At 38.8% G+C, this 18,826-nt stretch overlaps 2 protein-coding genes across 2 annotated transcripts; one reads left to right on the top strand and one right to left on the bottom strand.

Annotated features, from left to right (window-relative positions):
* Positions 1-363: 363 nt before the first annotated feature.
* On the bottom strand, positions 364-1,523 carry gng10 (guanine nucleotide binding protein (G protein), gamma 10). Its single transcript, XM_086151946.1, has 2 exons — positions 1,345-1,523; positions 364-691 (listed from the first exon to the last, which is right to left on the bottom strand). Exons 1-2 carry the CDS (start codon positions 1,423-1,425, stop codon positions 566-568), a joined length of 207 nt encoding a protein of 68 aa, XP_086008072.1. The 5' UTR covers positions 1,426-1,523; the 3' UTR covers positions 364-565.
* A 6,866-nt stretch (positions 1,524-8,389) lies between these two features.
* nxnl2 (nucleoredoxin like 2) lies at positions 8,390-10,289 on the top strand. The gene is made up of 2 exons (XM_086153046.1): positions 8,390-8,773; positions 9,652-10,289. The coding sequence occupies exons 1-2, from the start codon at positions 8,472-8,474 to the stop codon at positions 9,818-9,820; spliced, it is 471 nt and encodes a 156-aa protein (XP_086009172.1). The 5' UTR covers positions 8,390-8,471; the 3' UTR covers positions 9,821-10,289.
* Positions 10,290-18,826: the final 8,537 nt, after the last annotated feature.

Genomic DNA, 18,826 nt, shown 5'->3' with positions numbered 1-18,826 from the left:
CCAAATGTTTTATATTCATATGTATCAGTGTTCTTTTTGGATGGTATGTCTTGAGAGAATAAGAGCCTGCAAAAAAAGTGTTTTGCAGTTTTTGACAGGAAGGCTGTGCTTCCTCTCTGCAGTCGAACTCCTTATAGATCGAGCAGCAGGAAGTTCTGCCAGTGTGAGATTCCAAAAGGTTATTTAGACCTGCACTATAAACATCCGCTTTGTAATACACATAGATGAACCATACTGCACTGTACACTTCATCAAACAGATCACTGTTAGCTTTTGAGAGTATTTACATAATAAGCACAAAGATAAAGTTGGATTACATAACCGCTTTTAATATGTTTTTATCACAATCAGCCTGAATCAAGGAAAAAGGCCAAATGGTAATGTAGCATGATCACATTATTCAAGTATAACAAACAGGTAATTTCCTTAGTGACAGATAAGATAAAAAAAAAAAAAAAAAAAAATTTTTCTTCCTCCCCAATTAAAAAAGTGCAAACGTCATATTTCTTTTGGAGTTTTGTGTCCCAAAACACACATCCGTGGAAGCCCTCCCTAACTTTTGGTTTCACACGACAGCACAAGACCGGGGCTCCCGGAACGGGTTGCTGCCTGTCGGGACTCCGACCAGCAGGGCGTCCTTGCCTGCGTTCTGCAGACAATACTGCTGCAGCTCCGCAGCAGCCTGGGACACCTGTAAACATATTGACCTTCAGAAACTTATCGGTAACCTTATCGGTATTGATGACCCATCATCTGTCGTACAAGCTTCAGGATAGCACGGACAAGTGCACTCAAGTAAATTTCCACAAGAGCGAATATTCATGTGGTATTCCTGTGACTGTATAATGTATGTTGATGTTTACTGCTCACAAGTTGTATATTTTTACTTCAGTTTCTGGTCAATTAAAAACAACAGCACTGTTATAGAAGCTACAATCATACTTTAGTAGAACTCAACATTAGAAAGGAAATTTGTGTGCATTTTAGATGAAAAAAATACACAGAAATTATGTTGAGTTCAAATTCTAAACTTCATCATCCATCACATTTTTACATTGATTCGCAGAACAAGATTATTCCCATTTTTTATAATAGAGGTCTAATTGATCTTACTCTTCATCTGTTTTTTAGGTTGCCATGCCACCCCTTGCGCCCTCCAATCACCCCTCGGGGACAAATAAAGTTTTTCTGATTCTTATTCTCATCATTAGACCCTCGATCCATGTACCTATGTGGAACCCAAAATAAACTCTACAAGTGTAAATGAATTTTAAATGACAAAAAAAAACAAAGTCACATGGACTGTATGTTAAGACCCGTTTTTATTCTTCTTTTTCTCCTTACCTTGATTCGTTCCACACTCGCCTCCAACTTCAGTTGTTCCACCAGCCGTCGCATGTTGGATAAATTGGAATTAGAGGACATGGTCCTATTTTGGATAGACAAATATATTCAAACTCTCTACAGTCTGTCAGTGCAACTGTTTTCTCCACTGAAAGGCCACAAATGTTTGGCCAGAGAGAGCGAGAGCGAGAAAGAGAGAGAGAGAGAGAGAGAGAGGGGTTGGGTTTCCTTCCTGGTGACTTCAGTTTACTTCAGTAGGAAATACTGAGTGAAAGAAGGAAACTGATGTCCAAATGTAACTGGAATAAAGCAAATTTCAACACACAATATGAGACAATGCTCTCCGTTTAAACCTACAGTCAATGTACATTGATTACCATGAATCCTTTAATGTCAAAAATTAGGAAAAAATAAATTAATTGATTAAAGAAAATAAATATGAATACAAATATAGATAAAGAGAAATTAGAAGACAGAAGATAGCAAGACATCCACAAATAAATAGACAGCAGGGAGAATAACAACAGCAACAACATCAGGGATAAGAATGGATACCGTAATGGAACAGTAAGGGTGAAAAATACACAACCAGAACTAAATGACAATATATAGAGAGTGACAATATCAATAAACAAAAATAGAAATAGGCAGGATGAAGAAGACTATGAAGTTTAACAATTTGTCATGACACTTTTTTTTATGTTGTGATTTATTGTCAACATCGTAATTGTGAAAGGGGCAATAATTAACTTGAGTCCATTATTTACAAGCAGATTAAAACAAATATTACAACATCACATCATTGCATATTTCCGTGTATACTTTGAAGAGAAACAAATCACGATAATAGAGTTCATTCTTGAAACTACAATTGACGTGACAATATATGCCCACTTTACACCATCAGTGACATTTAAATGGTAAATGGTTTCCACCTGCATAGCTCTTTCTTCATCAAGCAGTTTCAAAGCACTATACACCGGATAAATATCACACACACACACACACGGCGGGGGGGAGTTGCTGTCATGCAAGGTGCTAGCCAGACCTTGGCATCCAGTGTCTTGGCCAAGGACACTTGTGCATGCGGACAGGAGGTGTACATTATTCACATATGCATTTTACACATGTAGTTATGCACTGCCTCTCCTGATTACGGGACCACAGGTTGTAGCTGTTAATTCCAGTTGACACTGGGCCAAAGGCAAGGTTCACCCTGTACAAATTCACCGAAAATAAAAAAAAATGAATACATCGAGCAATAATAAGCAACATGATATTAACACGATAGACGTCTATATTTACTATATGTGTACAATACTTGAAGATGCTTAGAAATTCATAATAACGACAAAAAAAGTACCAGCATCAATGAAAGGATTTGCATACAGAGAATGCATTTGCAAAAAAAAAATCTGTTTTATGCTGGAATGATAGAAGAATATTTGGAGAAAAAATAAGGCAGAACAACCTTTATGAATTTTTTTTTTAATATTGCAATAGCTCTATCTTGCACATGCACCAGTCTTCCTGGAAGTATTTTGCATGCGGGTCAGAAAGATATTAGTAAGAGTGAGTTAAAACCTGTTAAGAATAAGAACTAAAAAAAGGATTATAATTCTTCTTGTGTGATATTCACACACCTTTAATTTTTGTGAGGTGCCGTACTGCCACTTGCTGCGGAGGGGAAACATTTTTGGAGGGTGTGCAAAAAAAAAATTACTTTTGCAAAATCACATTACAGGCATAACATTCAGGTAAGCTAATCTCATAATGCTCTAACCATAGATCCTCTTACATTATGCGTGTCCAGCAACGTCAACGTAACATTGTTTGGCTTATACGTGCTGCATTTTACTCTGCTGTTGAGCTACGTTTCTTTTATCTATAATGAAATATTGCACAAAACCATATTGTGGCCAGATTTATCAGCGATATAGTGGACTTTGTGTGACTGTTGTTACCGTAACACCTGCTATGGAACAACCTAGCAACATTATATTAAAATTGGAGGGGTTATGACCCTGGATCTCCATGTTTATCATTCATGTTCAAGGGAAGCATCTCATATATTTCTTTCAATATTTTCTGTTTGCATGTTGACTAAGCAGTGTTCAAAAGGCAAATTACATTGCATCCTGTGGTGACCAGGTAGCTGATCTATCATTCTGGGGAACAAATAGACAACGATAATTGCAGTGCCAAAAAGGAGACTCTTACAGAGAGTAAGAGATCGGATTGGAACAAGATGTGGTTCCAAAGCACAAGTGGAGCAATGGCAAAAGAGAAGAGTAAGTCTGCAGAAAAGACCTCCAAGAAAATTGAAATTGATTGGCTTCATTTTTGCAAGAATGAATCCCAGCACCTCAGGACCGGGAATGGTGGAAGAACAAAAACCTGCAAGTGTGGAAAAGACAGCAACTGTTGTTTGGATTTTAGAAATGGGAAAGGACCTATTTTTCCCACAGGGGCGCTCGACAAAGGGGCAATTTCACATTTGATGGGTGTGATTTGAAAAGAAACAAGTTTCAGTTCGTTTGTACTGTTGGCAGACCATATGAACAAACCAAACTAGAGCTACTAAGATTTTAAATTTGCACAAAAGAAGAAGCGCTTTCAACAGATCACGATTCGTTTTCTGAGGACGCATCTTTCAGCGTCATTGAGGGAGAAGACAGTGGATCTCTCATTGATCTGGTCACAGATCCTTGACGTTCATCCAAAAGAAATCAGGTTTTTGGCATTAACAAATATATTTATAATTAATATAATCATGATAACGACTGTTGGCGATGAAAAGAATTTCCTTGAAAGTTACACTTTAGTTGCCAACGTAATAAGAAGAAAGAGCATTGTTTTACTTTTTTTTTTTTTTTAAATACAGTTTTGGGTCACTGTATTCGTATGAGCTAGCAGACTTAAGTGGAGCGATATATTTACCCCACACCTTTTACCATTCCATGTTCCACATGTGTTTCTTGCTATCATTTTATCTGTTACAGTGGACTACAACTTTAAAACCTGTTTTTTTTTTTTCATTTGTTCACAGATAACACATAGATCCAAAAGACGAAGAATAATTTCCGAGACTATGACAGCATAAGGGCCAGGTCAATTACATCCCTCTTGCTCAACCCCAACAGGCCAAAGTCACAAACACAACCCATTGAATCCCTTGTTGGAAACCAGTGTAAATACAGAATTTTTTGTATATTTGATAATACAGAGGTAGACGAGACAGGTGCAGTTCAACGGGATCCAGAAGGTAATGCAGGAAGATCAGGAGCATTTTGGGATAAGGAGGTAGAAATACTATAATTATTAAAACTGCTAAAAAAAATGCACTGAAAAAAGGCACTGCCATATTAAAAGCTCACAAACTGGATTCAATGAAATCAAAAATAATATTGCACATCAATAAATGAGCTATGTCCAATATCATTTAAGGCATATGCATTATATCCCCCCCCCCTGTATTTATTAAATCAGGGGTGTCGAAATCATTTTCCCCACGGGCCACATCAGCATCATGGTTGCTGTCAAAGGGCCACATGTTTCTAAATGTAACTGAATGTAATGTAAGATCAATGTAACTACTCCTAAATGTTAAATAGCTGAATTTATTACTCATTCAAATCCGAAATGTTGCATATGCATTTGCATAGATGTGAAAAAAATTATGTTCACTAGTTGCTCTGTTTTATCATATCAGGTTAAGGAAGCCACATTACTCAAACTATCCAAGTAAATAAAGAAAAATGTCATCCAACACTAGTTATAACATTAAATTTGTTCAAAAACCTTCGATTATTCTCTTCCTGGCTATTTGGGGATAATTTGTATTTCTCAAAATGGCACTGATGTGGATACACTGCAATCTGATGGCGTGATGCTGTCACTTGGTGGGTAACGTGATCCACATGAATTATGGGAAATGTAGTTTATAGTCAATGCAAGCATTTGACTTATTTATTTTAAGACAATCAGACCTTTTACGACGCTCTCGCGGGCCAAAGGCAATGACCTTGAGTTGACACGTGTATTAAATGGACACAGAAATTAAATGAGTTGCAGTGCTGGGCAATTCTCATTTTAGTTACTTCATCCCATGTTTATAAAGATCTGTTTTGATTAAAAATTCATTGCTTGTGCTTCTTTAAATTAAAAAACATATTGGTTTGCGTGAAATCAACTTAGACCCAGTGAAAACCGGTGAGAATAGCATTGCTTCCTACACCTCAGAATTCACACTTATTTCAAGTGTATCTATCAACATAGTTTCCTCAGTTTCCAATTCTACAGAGATATATATCACACACAACATAAATGAAAAAAACAGAAAATAGCTCTGGTTTTGTTTAGCATGCTGTATTCATTTCTCACTCCTCTGAGTGCAAAAGTGATTGGATTACCTATGCAGGATGTGTGTTTTCCACTTCCCTCAGCTGATGGCCTTTCTACATGAAATGAGCTGTCAATACATAATGAAGCGAGACAAACTACACCGGCAAGATGCATCACTGAAAGCAACATGTGCTTTAAACATAACTTTAGTGTAAAATGTCATCCTGATGTTATCAGGCTTAACTTGTCTAGTTTATCGTATGAGTCCAGTTGCCGGATGAAGTTTGGCCCTCTGAAGAAGTACCTCCATCATCTTAAGCGTCTCGCTTGCTTCAATGCGACTCTTCTCGGATCCGGTTCCTTTCATGCCAATCTCACATCCTCTTTCCTCGCCCGCAGTCTGCATTCACTGCATTTTGCGTACATCCATCTTCGTTTATGATCGCTCAGCACAAGAAGTTAGTAACACACACACAGTTGTTGACAAAAAAAACTGTGCATGGGAAATGTAGCTCATATAGCAAAATGTATAAACATTTCAATGGCGACATACAGCGACGACAATACGGTCTTGGTGGAGAGCATGTCAGCAGTCAGTCGTCATCGTGCAATCTTCGTTGAAGATCAACAGTCTGTGGCCTCACGGCGTGTCTTTTCTCAGTATTTGAACAGTAAACGTGAAAATCCAGCAATTTTTGAATTAAAAAAAAACATCTAAAAATGAAGTTAAATGAAAAATACCTTTATAGTGCAAATCACTAATGATATAACCATTTAATCAATTTTTTTAATTTTACATTTTTTTTTATTCCGAGACTGCGTCCCCTGACTGCACGTCACTCCACTAGACATACTGTTTCGTAATCACCTTTCAAGTTCGTCTGAACCGTGAATATATAACAAAACTGGATCAGCGACCAGAGGCAGCGTTTCAAACGACTGGCCTCATACTTCCGGGTGCTTGAGCCCATAAACAAAATAAACTAACATTCAATGTAGCCCTCTGATACCTTAGCGACGATAAGAATATTAATGTTTCGGACTTTTACTTTCTGACCAAATGAGACAAATCAAAATGGGGTGATTTAATGTGTAACTCCGTGGTTAGCATTGAGCTAACCAAGACATGTCTGTGGAGGTTCTCAGTCATCCTGGCCGTGGCGAATTCTTATCTAAATTCTTGTCCAAATTTTCTTGCCATGGCAACTGGACTTGAATTTTGGGGCAGGTTTTGGGGCAGGTCTAAGTTGTTCAGGTCTCCAAGTGAAGAAATTCAGGCTGTAGGCCTGAGGTGCTTCTGTGCTGCTACCACAACCTCACCACCTCACCCATTCACATGTCATGTCTTTTGTTTATTTGTTTTATTCTTGTCATTGCTATCGTCAGTCTATTTATAGTGTCGTTTAGTTCTGGTTGTCTATTTTTCACCCTTACTGTTTTATTCTGTCGTCCATTCTCATCCCTAATGTCGTTGCTGTTGTTATTCTCCCCGCTGTCTATTTATTCGTGGAAGTCTTTGCTATCTTATCTTCTAATGTCTCTCTATTTATATTTATATTTATATTTATATTTATATTTATATTCATATTTATATTTATTTTTGACATTATAACTGCTGTGACAAAGGAATGTCAATCAATCAATAAAGTTTAAATCTATAAAAAAAAAATCAAATAAAAAAATCAATAAAGTTTATCTTACCTTAACTTTCAACTTGGTGAATGTGTTATTTTAGGCCTTGCCAAGTTCTTCATTCACAAAAAGAGAATGCAAAAGTGGTCCCCAAATTTTACGTTCTTTATAAATGATTTTGAATCATATAAAAAAATCTTTAAAACTTATGGAAAAATCCAAAAACCCAAAAACATACAGTTTGATGTCTGAGCTTTCTTGTGAACGACCAAGTTAAATATATGTTATATTCCCCTTGCAAGTCTTTTTTTTTAATTAATTTATTTTTTCAATTTATTTATCTATCTATTTATTTATTATTTTCTTTTACTTTCTTTTTTGTCTGGCATTAGGCATTTCTCACAAATCTTTAATACTAAGCGCACTTACCCCCCCCAAAAAAAGAAAAAAAAACAAGAAATTAATGTATGTATGTACTGTATATGGTTTTGAGATGGCTATTTGGTAGAGTGGTGACTTTGAATAACGACTACTGGTACTTTGGATCTTCGGTTATTGAATTGCAATTTTTGTAAGTCGCTTTGGTTAAAAGCGTCTGCTAAACGACAGTAATGTAATGTGATGTAACACAATTAACTTCTGATTACATGCATAATGAATGTCCTTATGTCCTTTGCTCCCTCATCTCTGGTTGTTTCATTGACATTCGATTCAACCTTGCAATTTTTATTTGTACATGTGTATATTTGTTTATACTGTTTATGTTCAATAAGAAAAATTAAATTAAATTAAAAAAAAAAAAAATCGGTGAATGGAAGCGTGCATAACACGTGACCGGCGCCATATTTGCAATTTCCCCTTTTAGCCACTAGGGTCTTTTTCATTACATTATTAGCGCTGTTGCCACTTTCCTACTATTTTAACACATTTTTTTGGCTTAAAACCGTAGAAGAAGCCGGACGGTCACAAACCACGTGGCTAATGAACTACGTCACCGTTTCCTCGCCTCCTCATTGGTCCGCCGGCGATTATCGGGATTGGCTGTAAGTAGATTTAACGCAGAGGTAAATAAACCCTCCCGTGGGTTCGCCGGGTGGACACGGAAGAAACATGAGGTAGACGTGCGTGGAGTGGAAGCGGCTTCAGCAGACATGGTGGAGGTGTTTTCCGGACGGACTCTCCTCAATAAAGACGGAGATTACGTGGAACCGGAGGAAGCGCTGAGGAACAAAGTGGTGGGGATCTACTTTTCCGCCGGGTGGTGCCCGCCGTGTCGGGACTTCACGCCCGTCCTGTGCGACTTTTACACGGAGCTGGTGGAGGAGGGAGACCCGCCCGCACAGCTGGAGATCGTCTTCGTGTCCTCGGATAAAACCGCCGACGACATGGTGGAGTATTATCACGACATGCACGGCGACTGGCTGGCTCTGCCCTGGACCGACGATTACAAGCAGTGCGTGAATCATCCATGCATTCATTTTAAGCCGATTTGTTCTTCATGCAGATCCCGAGTTTAGGCTTTTAAAATGTTTTAATGGTGTGTATCGTCGTTTCCTATGCGCTGCTATCGATGTTTCTGAGCTGCAGGACTCTGGTCTGCTTGTGTAACCTGCTCAGGACAGGTAACCCTCTCAGGTTAAGGCTTTGCTCCACTCAGATAATCAGATATTCATGTCACAATAGTGGCAAACATTTTCCCGTGACTTCAGAAAAACAAATCAATTTTTTCTGTGTGAAGAAAAATTACAATAGTGTGTTGTTATCATTCCTTCATGGTGATGGATCTGCTGTTGGTTCCCAAAATCCCCCTCAAAATTATGATATTCCCTTAGTTGTTTTCTGTACTCTTCATTATTATTATTTTCACCTTATCTTGTTTGTTTCCTTTCTTTTTTAATTATTGGGCTGCTCACTACAACACACCGACAACACACCAGGAGTACATTTTCATTTAGAGAGACTTGCAAAACAGAAAAAGAGTGGAAAAAAATAAGTGCTGAAAAATCAGATAGAAAATGCCCAAAATAGAGGGGGGGGGAAAGCAATAAAAATGTGTATATCTTCAAGAAGTAAAAAGGAAATTATTCATCAATGAAAGACACCAAATCCAACAAACTCCCCCTGAAATAAAACATTTAAAAATATCAGTGATATACTTTTATATGTTTGAGTCCTAAATTAGATAAAAGTGGGATAGTTCAAATAATCCTTCTGTTGTTGATAGACTAATTTTATTTGTCAAATAGATCCTACACGAGACTATTTAAACTTTAGCTGTTTCAAAACACCTAATATTATGATTCATAATTTTTTTTCTCTCCTATCTGACAGTGAGCTGAAGCAGCGCTACAACATCACGGCCGTGCCCAAGCTGGTGATCGTGAAGGAGAACGGCGACGTGATCACGGAGAAGGGCAGGAAGCAGATCCGGGACCACGGCCTGGCCTGTTTCCGGTCCTGGCTGGACGCCGCCGAGATCTTCCAGAACTTTAAGGGTTGAAAGAGGAGCGTCAGGAGAAAAGCCTTTTGAGAAGCAGGTCGAACAAAACCAAAGATGCAACTCCGCTCTAAGATAAAGGAAAATAGATGTGTATCTTAGATTTAACGCATTTATTTCTAAAAGTTCCTCTCTGTTTTATCCCCTCTCATGTGATCCCGCTTTCTGTTACAGGGAAAGTTCACCTTCGAATCGAAAGAACGTTTTTTTATTTTTTTTTATTTTCTTGCTCATCTGTTGTTTTCCATCAGTGCGTGGGGGGGACTGATACGATCTTAAAAATGTAAAAATCCTGTTTGTCTCCAGAAACAGTTTTAACTTCCTGATAACTTATGACATTGCATGACAATTTAGATAATGAAAACAGAGACATGATTATTTCTCCCTCCTTTTTTGTATCTCCATGTGAAATTTCTCCTCATGTTATTATTTCAAAACAGCGAAATGATGAAATACATTACCGTCTTATTGCAAGAATGACGAAGTTTACAAGTTTATTTTCCAGATGGCAAGGAAAACAGATAGACTTATTGATAGAATTGAGCTATATTGGATCAGAATAACCTAATTTGGTAAGTTTAAAGAGCGAGTTGTTACAATCTGAAATCGTTATTCCATCTCAACGAACCGCTAAATCGAATCCAATTTTGATTTCAGGGTAAATTGTCTCTTTAAATAACTGAAAAATAGTTGAGCACCTTTTGATGTTGCTTTTAGTTGTTTTTTTTTTGGCTCTTAAAAACCATCCTATGCATCTTAAAGGAACCTCAGGCACGTTCTGTGTTTCAAAACATTTCTTAATGATAAGATAAGCTGCAGTTAGTTAAAGTTCAAGCAGAAATGAAGGTACATGTTGCCCAAAATTAAAACGCTTTTCTTCTATAAAAGTTTAGTAGTTGTATATTGAGCTGCTTGTATATTTTTATATTTTCCTTTTTTTTTTTTTTTTTTTTTAATGGTTCGTTATTAAAAAGTATGTTGGACACCTGTTTGTTTTGAGGCAGGTTTTTGTACGTGTGTGTGTTGCTGAGGTGTCAGTGCAGTGAAGGCCTCACACACACACACACACAAACAAATTCAGTCCCAGTGGCCTCATTAAATTGCAGAAAAGCCCACAGGACGTTGTTTCCGTCACGTCGGCTGTTGTACTGACGCCACTGTCGTCCCGCACAGGCCGACCTCTCGGCCTCCCGTCTCCTCTGGAGATCTTGGCGTCACAAGTGCTGCTTCTGCAGAATCAGGTAACCTTTCCTCTGAGAGAGCAGGTGAACGAGGACGAGCGATCCCACGTCCGACCTGGGCTGGATTATCCACACGGGACTTTAGTCGAACGCCCGGGGACGCGAGACAGGAAGTGATTAAGACAGAGGCTAAACCTTGTTAAAGTCTTCGCAGGTTTAACATTTGTGATACTAACCAGGGGTCAGGACAGGACTTCTGAGTGCATGAGGTAGTTGTGCACATATATCCCTGTGATTATATATGCATTTAAAATTTAAATGAGTTAATCCTGTGAGATTACTGAGAGGCCAGCAAAACAACCTAAAATAAATCATTCAAGACTCCCAAATAATTAGCTTTTTTTTTTTTTTTAAAAAAAGGAAACTATCGCCTGAAAATTTGCTTCTGGAAACGATTCAAAACAAGGATTATAAATGTGTGACTAAGTGTTTTGTCTGTTGGATCGTTGCCGACTGATGCTGCTGTTTCGGGAGAGATGGTGCAGAGTGATGAAGCACCAAACTCGCAACAGCCTGTTGCAGAATTCCTCTCTCTCTTTGCAGAAGTCCTTTCTCTCTTTGCAGAAGTCCTCTCTCTCTTTGCAGAAGTCCTCTCTCACTTTGCAGAAGTCCTCTCTCTCTTTCCCCGTCAGGAAGATCAAATCCGGATTTTGTCTCTGCAGCCTCAGAAGTGCTGAGATTGCAGTTCCATTTTTGGCCACACGGTGGCGCTACAGGAGAAGGAATGACGCCATGGCGGGAATGACGGAGGGCAGCTGCGCCTTGGCTGGGATTTTACCACTATTTTTTTTTTAAGGTGGGATCAATTCATTCTACCGATTAATTTTTAATTACTTTGGTCTAATGAACGCTTTTACTATTGATAAATCTGCTGATTATCTTTGATCAGAAAGATTTGTGGGCTGTAAAATGCTGAAGTTCTGCAACTTCTGAACCCAACCAAAAATAAGTATGAATTGTTAACTTTAGCTGAATTTGAATGACGAGTAGATCAAAATTATTCACAGTGAACCGCTCACGCATTGGCTGATTTATCAAGTTTTTTTTTCTTTGTATTTATTTGTGTTTTTTTTTAAGTAAAGCTGTCTGTCCATTCACTTTAGAAAAATAATTGACTGTGACCGGCCACTTATTATTGGCAGTTTCATGCCTTTTTCTGGTAATTTCTTGCTCAATTTTCATTAATATCTTGCCTTTCCCTCACTCTAATCGCTTTTTTCTTTTTTGAGTCAAATCATTTCTTATTGATGTAGATTCTTCTGTATTTTCCACATCACGTTTTTAATTTCGAGACAGAAATCTTCACCTTCGCTTCTACCAAGTCGACCAAGCACAGGGCCTCGAGACGCTTCCAACACCAAATGTAAAGTCAGTATTTAAACTGCACAAACATTAAACCTCTGCATATTCAACCCTCTTCCTGCAAGGAAAAAGGAGCAAATCAGTTTTGCACCGAGAGAGATTTCAACTCAAGTGGTAAATTTTGATGAGCTCAGGTTCATTTAATGAGACATCCAATCTCTCCCCCTGTTTATGAGTAATAAGTCAAATTTCAGTTAATCACCTGTGTGTTTCTGAGAACTTGGATCATTAACAAGAAGCCCCTTCTGGGATGAAGAATATCTCCGTCTGCCTGCGCTCCATCGGTATGAGAACACCTTTTGAACAAATAAGACTCACACCAGACAGGCATGATATATTCAGGTCCACGAATATTTTTTCTCTCGGCAGGAAGAGACACAACCAGGCAGTTCTGTCTGCCCTTTTGTATTATCAGACAGAAAAAAACCTACATTTCAGGATAATCACTACAATCTGGCGGCTCCATGATGCTTTTAATGATTGATGAAGCGTTAGTTTACCAGGAAGTGCTATGTTGTACAGGTGGGCCTCTGCACTGCATAAGTGGGCATTAATGAAGTTGAGTGGAGTCTGTCTGCAGGTCGGATAGAGAAGGAGCTTAATTTGAGCTTCACATTTGCAGCGTTGACTCGTCGTGAAAGGCCGCAGTGTTTCCCCGAGGCTGCAACGGTGTCTTGAGTCCAACCAACAAGGATGTCTTTATATGTTGAGGAGAGCAGGAAGGGAGGTGGAGGGTGAGGGTGGACCTGCGGAGCCTGAGAGCAGAGAGCGCCTGTGTCAAGCTGCGGTAATGAGGGATTCTACTTCCGCTTGGGTCTTTCAAAATAAAACAAACAACTAATTGAATGTTGATTCGTATCAACAGGAATTTCTCAGTCAGGAAAGAGATGTTGTAAAAACGACTGGATTCAAAGACGTTTTTTCCCCATCTTGAAAAGAATATTCCAATGTTTTGTCTATTTACCTGGAGTTGAGGACAACATAATTCGACAAAATTGTTTCCCCGTGACAGTAAAGCACAATTATCAAGAGCAAAGCACTATATACTCACGTATGCCCTTATCAAAAATGTGTTTTTAACACTGATTGTATAGATTTGTTTTACTTTGAAAGATTTTTTTATATTAATTCTTCATCCATCCATCTTCCATAGTGAGTATATTGGTAGGCAGGAGGTCTACAGGAAGACCAAAGAAAAGATTTATGGACGTAGCGAGAGAGGATATGAAGGGAGTTGGTGTGAGAGAGGAAGATACAGCGAATAGGGTTGATTCACTGTGGCGACCCCTGAAGGGAAAAGCCGAAAGGAAAAGAAGATCCATCCATCTTCTGCTGCTTATCCGAAGTCTCTCGGGTCTTTCTCGCGGTCTCCTTCCAGATGCCCGAGCCACCTCATCTGACTCTTCACTATGCGGAGGAGCAGCGACTCCTCCCAGATGGCCGAACTTCTCACCTTATCTCCACGGGAGAGTCCGGCCACCTGCGGAGAAAACTCATTTCGGCCCCTTGTATCGTGAACGTAGGTGAGGGCGCTGCACCCGGAGCTACTGCCATTTAAACTGTACTCGCCGTTTGCACACCAAGAAGCTGCACTCAATGTTTTACTTGCACTGCCAACACCGTTCATATTTCTTATCATGTTTTACACTGCCTATTTATTGAATGAATGGATGAATGAATGAATTTTATTTAAGGACAGACAGTACAGTGCCATTAAACATTTCAGCATAAAATGCGATATGAGAAGATGGATGTACCAGACAGGCTTAGCAGAGTTGCTATATTGCACCCGGCTGTCCGTGGGTGGAGTAAATGTACTCCAGTGGGGAATAAAAACAATTAGTAAGTAGCTAAAACAGGTTGAAGACAGGTTAAAACAGGTTAAAACCGGAAAACAAGTTAAAACATGTTAAAACCAGTTAAAACCGCTATTGTCAATATAATGCCAATATATTGTCAATAGAAGCCAAATGCACCATGGACCAGTGACGTGCAGTCGGGGGAGGCAGAAGAGGCCGTGCCTCACTTGCCAGTCTTGATAAAAAAAAAAAGAATTAAATCGTTATATTTACTAATCATTTGCACTATAAAGGTATTTTTCATATTAACTTCACCAGCAGTTTTAGATTGTTTTTTTCTAATTCAAAATTTTCACATTTCCTGTTCAAATACTGAGAAGAGACATGCAGTTAGGCAGCGGACTGTCAAGTCTCAACGTAGATTACTCAACGACGGCTGACGGCTGGCATGTTCTGCACTAAGACCGGATCGCTGTCTCTGTATATCGCTATAAATATGTTTAAAAACTTTTGCGATATGAACTACATTTCCAATGTACAGGGTTTTTTTTTTTGCTCAACTATTGCATGTGTTTTACTAGTTTCTTGTAAAACACGTGAGGCACAAAGTTCTCCTGCCTCATGATTGGGGGAGCTCGTGAGAGCTGTTATCCTTTTTTTAATACTCGTTTTGGTGATTGGTTGCATGCTATTGTCCTGTTTTGTTGATTTATTTGTTACTCTGTTTCTTCTCATACCTTGAAATATGTGATTTCCCTCCGCTGGGGCTGACAGAGTCTATTTGACTCCTGAGTTTGTATCTTTGAGCCTGGAAAACCTGGTTAGAAATGAATGTGGTCACATGATGCCAAGTAGATGTGAAGATGACGTTCATGTCTGTCAGGCGGATCTTAATGGCCGGCGCTTCATATTTCCGTGTAATCGGTAAAAGGGTGTCTCTTTGTACAAACCTCCGCAAAGAAGTGAGCCACATCTTTCTTAAATTCTGAAACTAATTCTTTGAGATATTCTGTCACACATGTGCTTCTTCATTAAAATCTGCTGTCATGTTTTCAATATAAAAATTTAGAGCTGCTTTCCACACCGAATGCTCCGATTGCAAAATATGTATTCTTCAACAAGCATATTTCTTGAATCAAAAAGTCAAAAATTCTTGTTAATTGTTTTTTTTTCCCCTTTATCACAATGATGCTGGACTAATTCCCACTGTGAACACTACTAGTTTCAAACATGTTCGTGTTCCATTATTCTTATTATTTAAAACAACACAGGAACTATTTCCAAACATGATTAATGGTTATAGATTAACTTGGGTTTTTTTCAATTGTGTGTGTGTTTTCTTTGCCATGTTTATAGTATTCCTTACATATATGCAATTCTGGAAGTTTGTGGTCGCATTCCAGACATTTTTTTGATAAATACAGTATCTTCCTACAGGTGATTAGACTCAGTATTGAAATTTTTGTGATTTTTTTTTTTTAAATATTTGAATTCTTGTCAAAATCTTCTAGTTGTGTCAACTACTCTTTAATTTCTTCATGTCCATCCAAATCCAGTGGCGAGAATTCACCGTGACCCAGATGACTGAAAACCTCCACAGATAAAAAAAAAAAAAGAGTCTGGTTGTGTTTCTGGCAACGAGCAGGTTCCAAGAGCCCCTCAAATTGACATGGAAAGTGCTTTGAGTCATTCAGTGATTTCATCCTGTATATTTTATTTTGAAAGCCGCACCTTCAACTTCCGGTATTTTTGTCTTCATTACAGCTAGCTTGACGCACCGGCCGGTACAAACCCTCACACCCTCTCCTGCCGGCCGTAGAGCGGCGGAGGGCGGCGGGCCGGGACCGCTGCACCGGAGCGAAACACCGACCTCCACTCACCCAAGACCGGAGCCACCGCAGCCCGGGGGAGAGGGTAAGTTCAGCATCTCGGCTCGGTTTAATCCACCCCGCTGACTAACAGTTTATCAATATGTTTCCCTTTGTTGATGCTCGTTAAAGTGAGCCGCTTCTCGGTGGAGGGACTTTTTTTTTTATGAATGAATGTGTAAACAATAACAAACAGGAAGTGTTTACACACATGAACGCAAACAGTTAGGAGTGTGTCAGTGCACCGGAAAGTATTGTTTTCTTCTGTTTTTCTGACATCTTTAACATGTTAAGGCGGGGGGGAGGAAAAAAAAAAGCTAAAAACACCACAATAATTGTTTAAGACAAGCGTGGCCATTAACATTTAACAGCCACCCACAATCGTTTCAAGTAGGTAAACCCACGTAATAAAATTACATGCACTCTGCAAGTGCCGGCTCCTCATCCACAGTGTTCTTTCTGCATCTCTCTCTCACACACATGCAAATGCACTTACACACACACACACACTCACACAGCACTGTTTTTCTTCTTTTTTTTCCCTTATCAGGGAAATGGTGGTAATCCTGCTTAGTGCTCTCGCTAACAAGCAACCTAGCACCCTGAAATATTTGGCACCGAGGCAGCCAGAGTTGTTTCTCTCTCCCTCCCTCCCTGCCCTCCACCTCCTCCTCATATTGGAAGAATGAAGCTGGAGATTATGTGGGATCGGAGGCTGTTTAGCACGCAGGAAAAAAAGAAGGGAGCTGACTTTAAAAAGGGTGGAAAAACATGCAGCCCACTCAGGGTAAAGGACTGCGCGGGCCTTGTGTGACTGTTTCGCTGAAAGAAGTGATGTGATACATGATGACATATATGTGCTTCCTGTGCCTGCAAGATAAAATTGCCCCATTTGAGATGCCCTCCGCTTCCGGACGCTGCTGCGTGGCTCAGATCAGATAACAGACTCTTGCAGGACATTTTAGTGGCGTTGATGTGCCTGCAGCCCGTCGACTAATTGTCTAATGATTCCACTTTTGTGTACTCGTTGTTCATTCAGATGCCGCCGCTTCATAAAGGGCTTTTAATTGGAGAGCATGAATGGTGCTGAGGAGTCTTTGGCCTCCAGAGATAACTGTCACTTTCACTCATGCCAGCAGCAGGAGGTTGGAGCATTTGCTTGCCAGCACAAACATTCACGTCCAGGCATCCCATAGTAAATTTGGATCATAGTCTTATTGAAATATTGCATAATATTTTTTTTTTTTTTAAACTCAAATGTAAACAACATTATTTTATTTTGTTTTATTTTATTTTATTTTACTTTATTCATTTATTATATTTATTTGCCATCCCTGGTATCCTGGGAATTTTGCCCATTTTTTTTGGTTTTCTCTCTTTGCAAAATCCTTGGGAAGCACTGTGAGTCAATGAAATACTCACTTTAAAAAATATATACAACACAAATTATGACTATCAGCAAGAGATTTCCTCAAATTCAATGAGAATCTGCCAAATGAATAAAAGATTACTGGATGTTCAGATTAAAAAAAAGAAAAGTGAAAAAAAAAATGCGAGAAATAACCTGAAAACATACGTGATCGTTGCCAACATCAACATAGAATGACTTAAAATAGCATAATAATATTTGTTGAGTAGAAACTGGAGGAAAATCATGCCGGGAACCCTGTAGATCTATAAGCATGCATAGAGAGCGGCCAGCGAATATGAAGATAAGAGGATTTTTTTGGAGGATATTCAGAGAATGCATAATGCATCCAAAATTCAATCAGAAGTCACACGGTGGTCTTCTGTGATGGTGAAGTTTCAGGATGGCGGGATGCGCGTGAAAGCCGAGATGTGAGTCCGAATAACATTTAGAAATGAAATACGTGCTGCAGAGGTGACCTGCAGGCACCTCAGAGTGTGCATGTAAAGAGAAGATATGTCTCTAGTACAAGTGGCAGCAACAGCGGAGACATACGGAGTTAAAACTCAGCCAGAAAGAGCGGAACAGTGAAGAGCTATCCGTCTGCGAGTTTAGAGTCCAACGTCTGCCGACGAACGCGACGCCCCTCCGAGAGTTGTGAGTGACTGAGTGAGCGAGCGCCCCGAGCTGAGGCCATGTCAGCTTTCATACATCCAGATAAACAGCTGGCTGGATGCATTATCGTGGCAAAACACACCCTCAGCCGGTCCTATCTTGTCTTTTGGACGTGGAGCAGGGAACTAGCTGTTACTTAAGAACTGAATGACACTGAACATCGGGAGATTACCAGTAAAATTGATTTAAACAAAATAAATAAACAGATAAGCATTATTTAGAGTGAGTTGCTACAGCTGGTATCATTAGAAGTATCCCACAAAATATATCTTAAGGAATTTCCAAAGATTAATAAAGTATGAATAATAATAGTAATAATAATAATGCCAATAATGATAATAATGATAATAGATTTCTTATACTATTATCAATAATGATACAACTGATATTAATAATATTGATATTCATACTTATTATTATTATTATTGTTGTTGTTGTTGTAATAATAATAATAATAATAATAACAACTATTGTTGTTGTTGTTGTTATATCTATATATCTATGTGAAGTATATCTACATTTAAGATAATTTTAACCATGCAACATAAGATAAGATAAGATATACTTTATTGATCCCCATCTGGGAAATTCTTTTGTCAAAGCAGCCTAACAATTACAGTATCAATAAATTTGGATATAAATCTAAATAATAGAGA

The sequence above is a fragment of the Fistularia commersonii genome, chromosome 9, assembly GCF_037954325.1.
Source record: "Fistularia commersonii isolate RoL2024-O1a breed Wild chromosome 9, RoL_Fcom_v1.0, whole genome shotgun sequence".
Classification (NCBI taxonomy): Eukaryota; Metazoa; Chordata; class Actinopteri; order Syngnathiformes; family Fistulariidae; genus Fistularia; species Fistularia commersonii.
Note: the sequence above shows the minus strand (reverse complement) of the source record. Positions and strands in the feature narration are given on the sequence as shown.

Excerpts from the sequence above, each read along its gene's own strand:
- gng10 (XM_086151946.1), bottom strand. The coding sequence starts at position 1,425 with ATGTCCTCTAATTCCAATTTATCCAACATGCGACGGCTGGTGGAACAA. Across the intron at positions 692-1,344 it reads CGAGTGTGGAACGAATCAAG|GTGTCCCAGGCTGCTGCGGA; the intron begins GTAAGGAGAAAA and ends ATATGTTTACAG.
- nxnl2 (XM_086153046.1), top strand. The coding sequence starts at position 8,472 with ATGGTGGAGGTGTTTTCCGGACGGACTCTCCTCAATAAAGACGGAGAT. Across the intron at positions 8,774-9,651 it reads TGGACCGACGATTACAAGCA|TGAGCTGAAGCAGCGCTACA; the intron begins GTGCGTGAATCA and ends CCTATCTGACAG.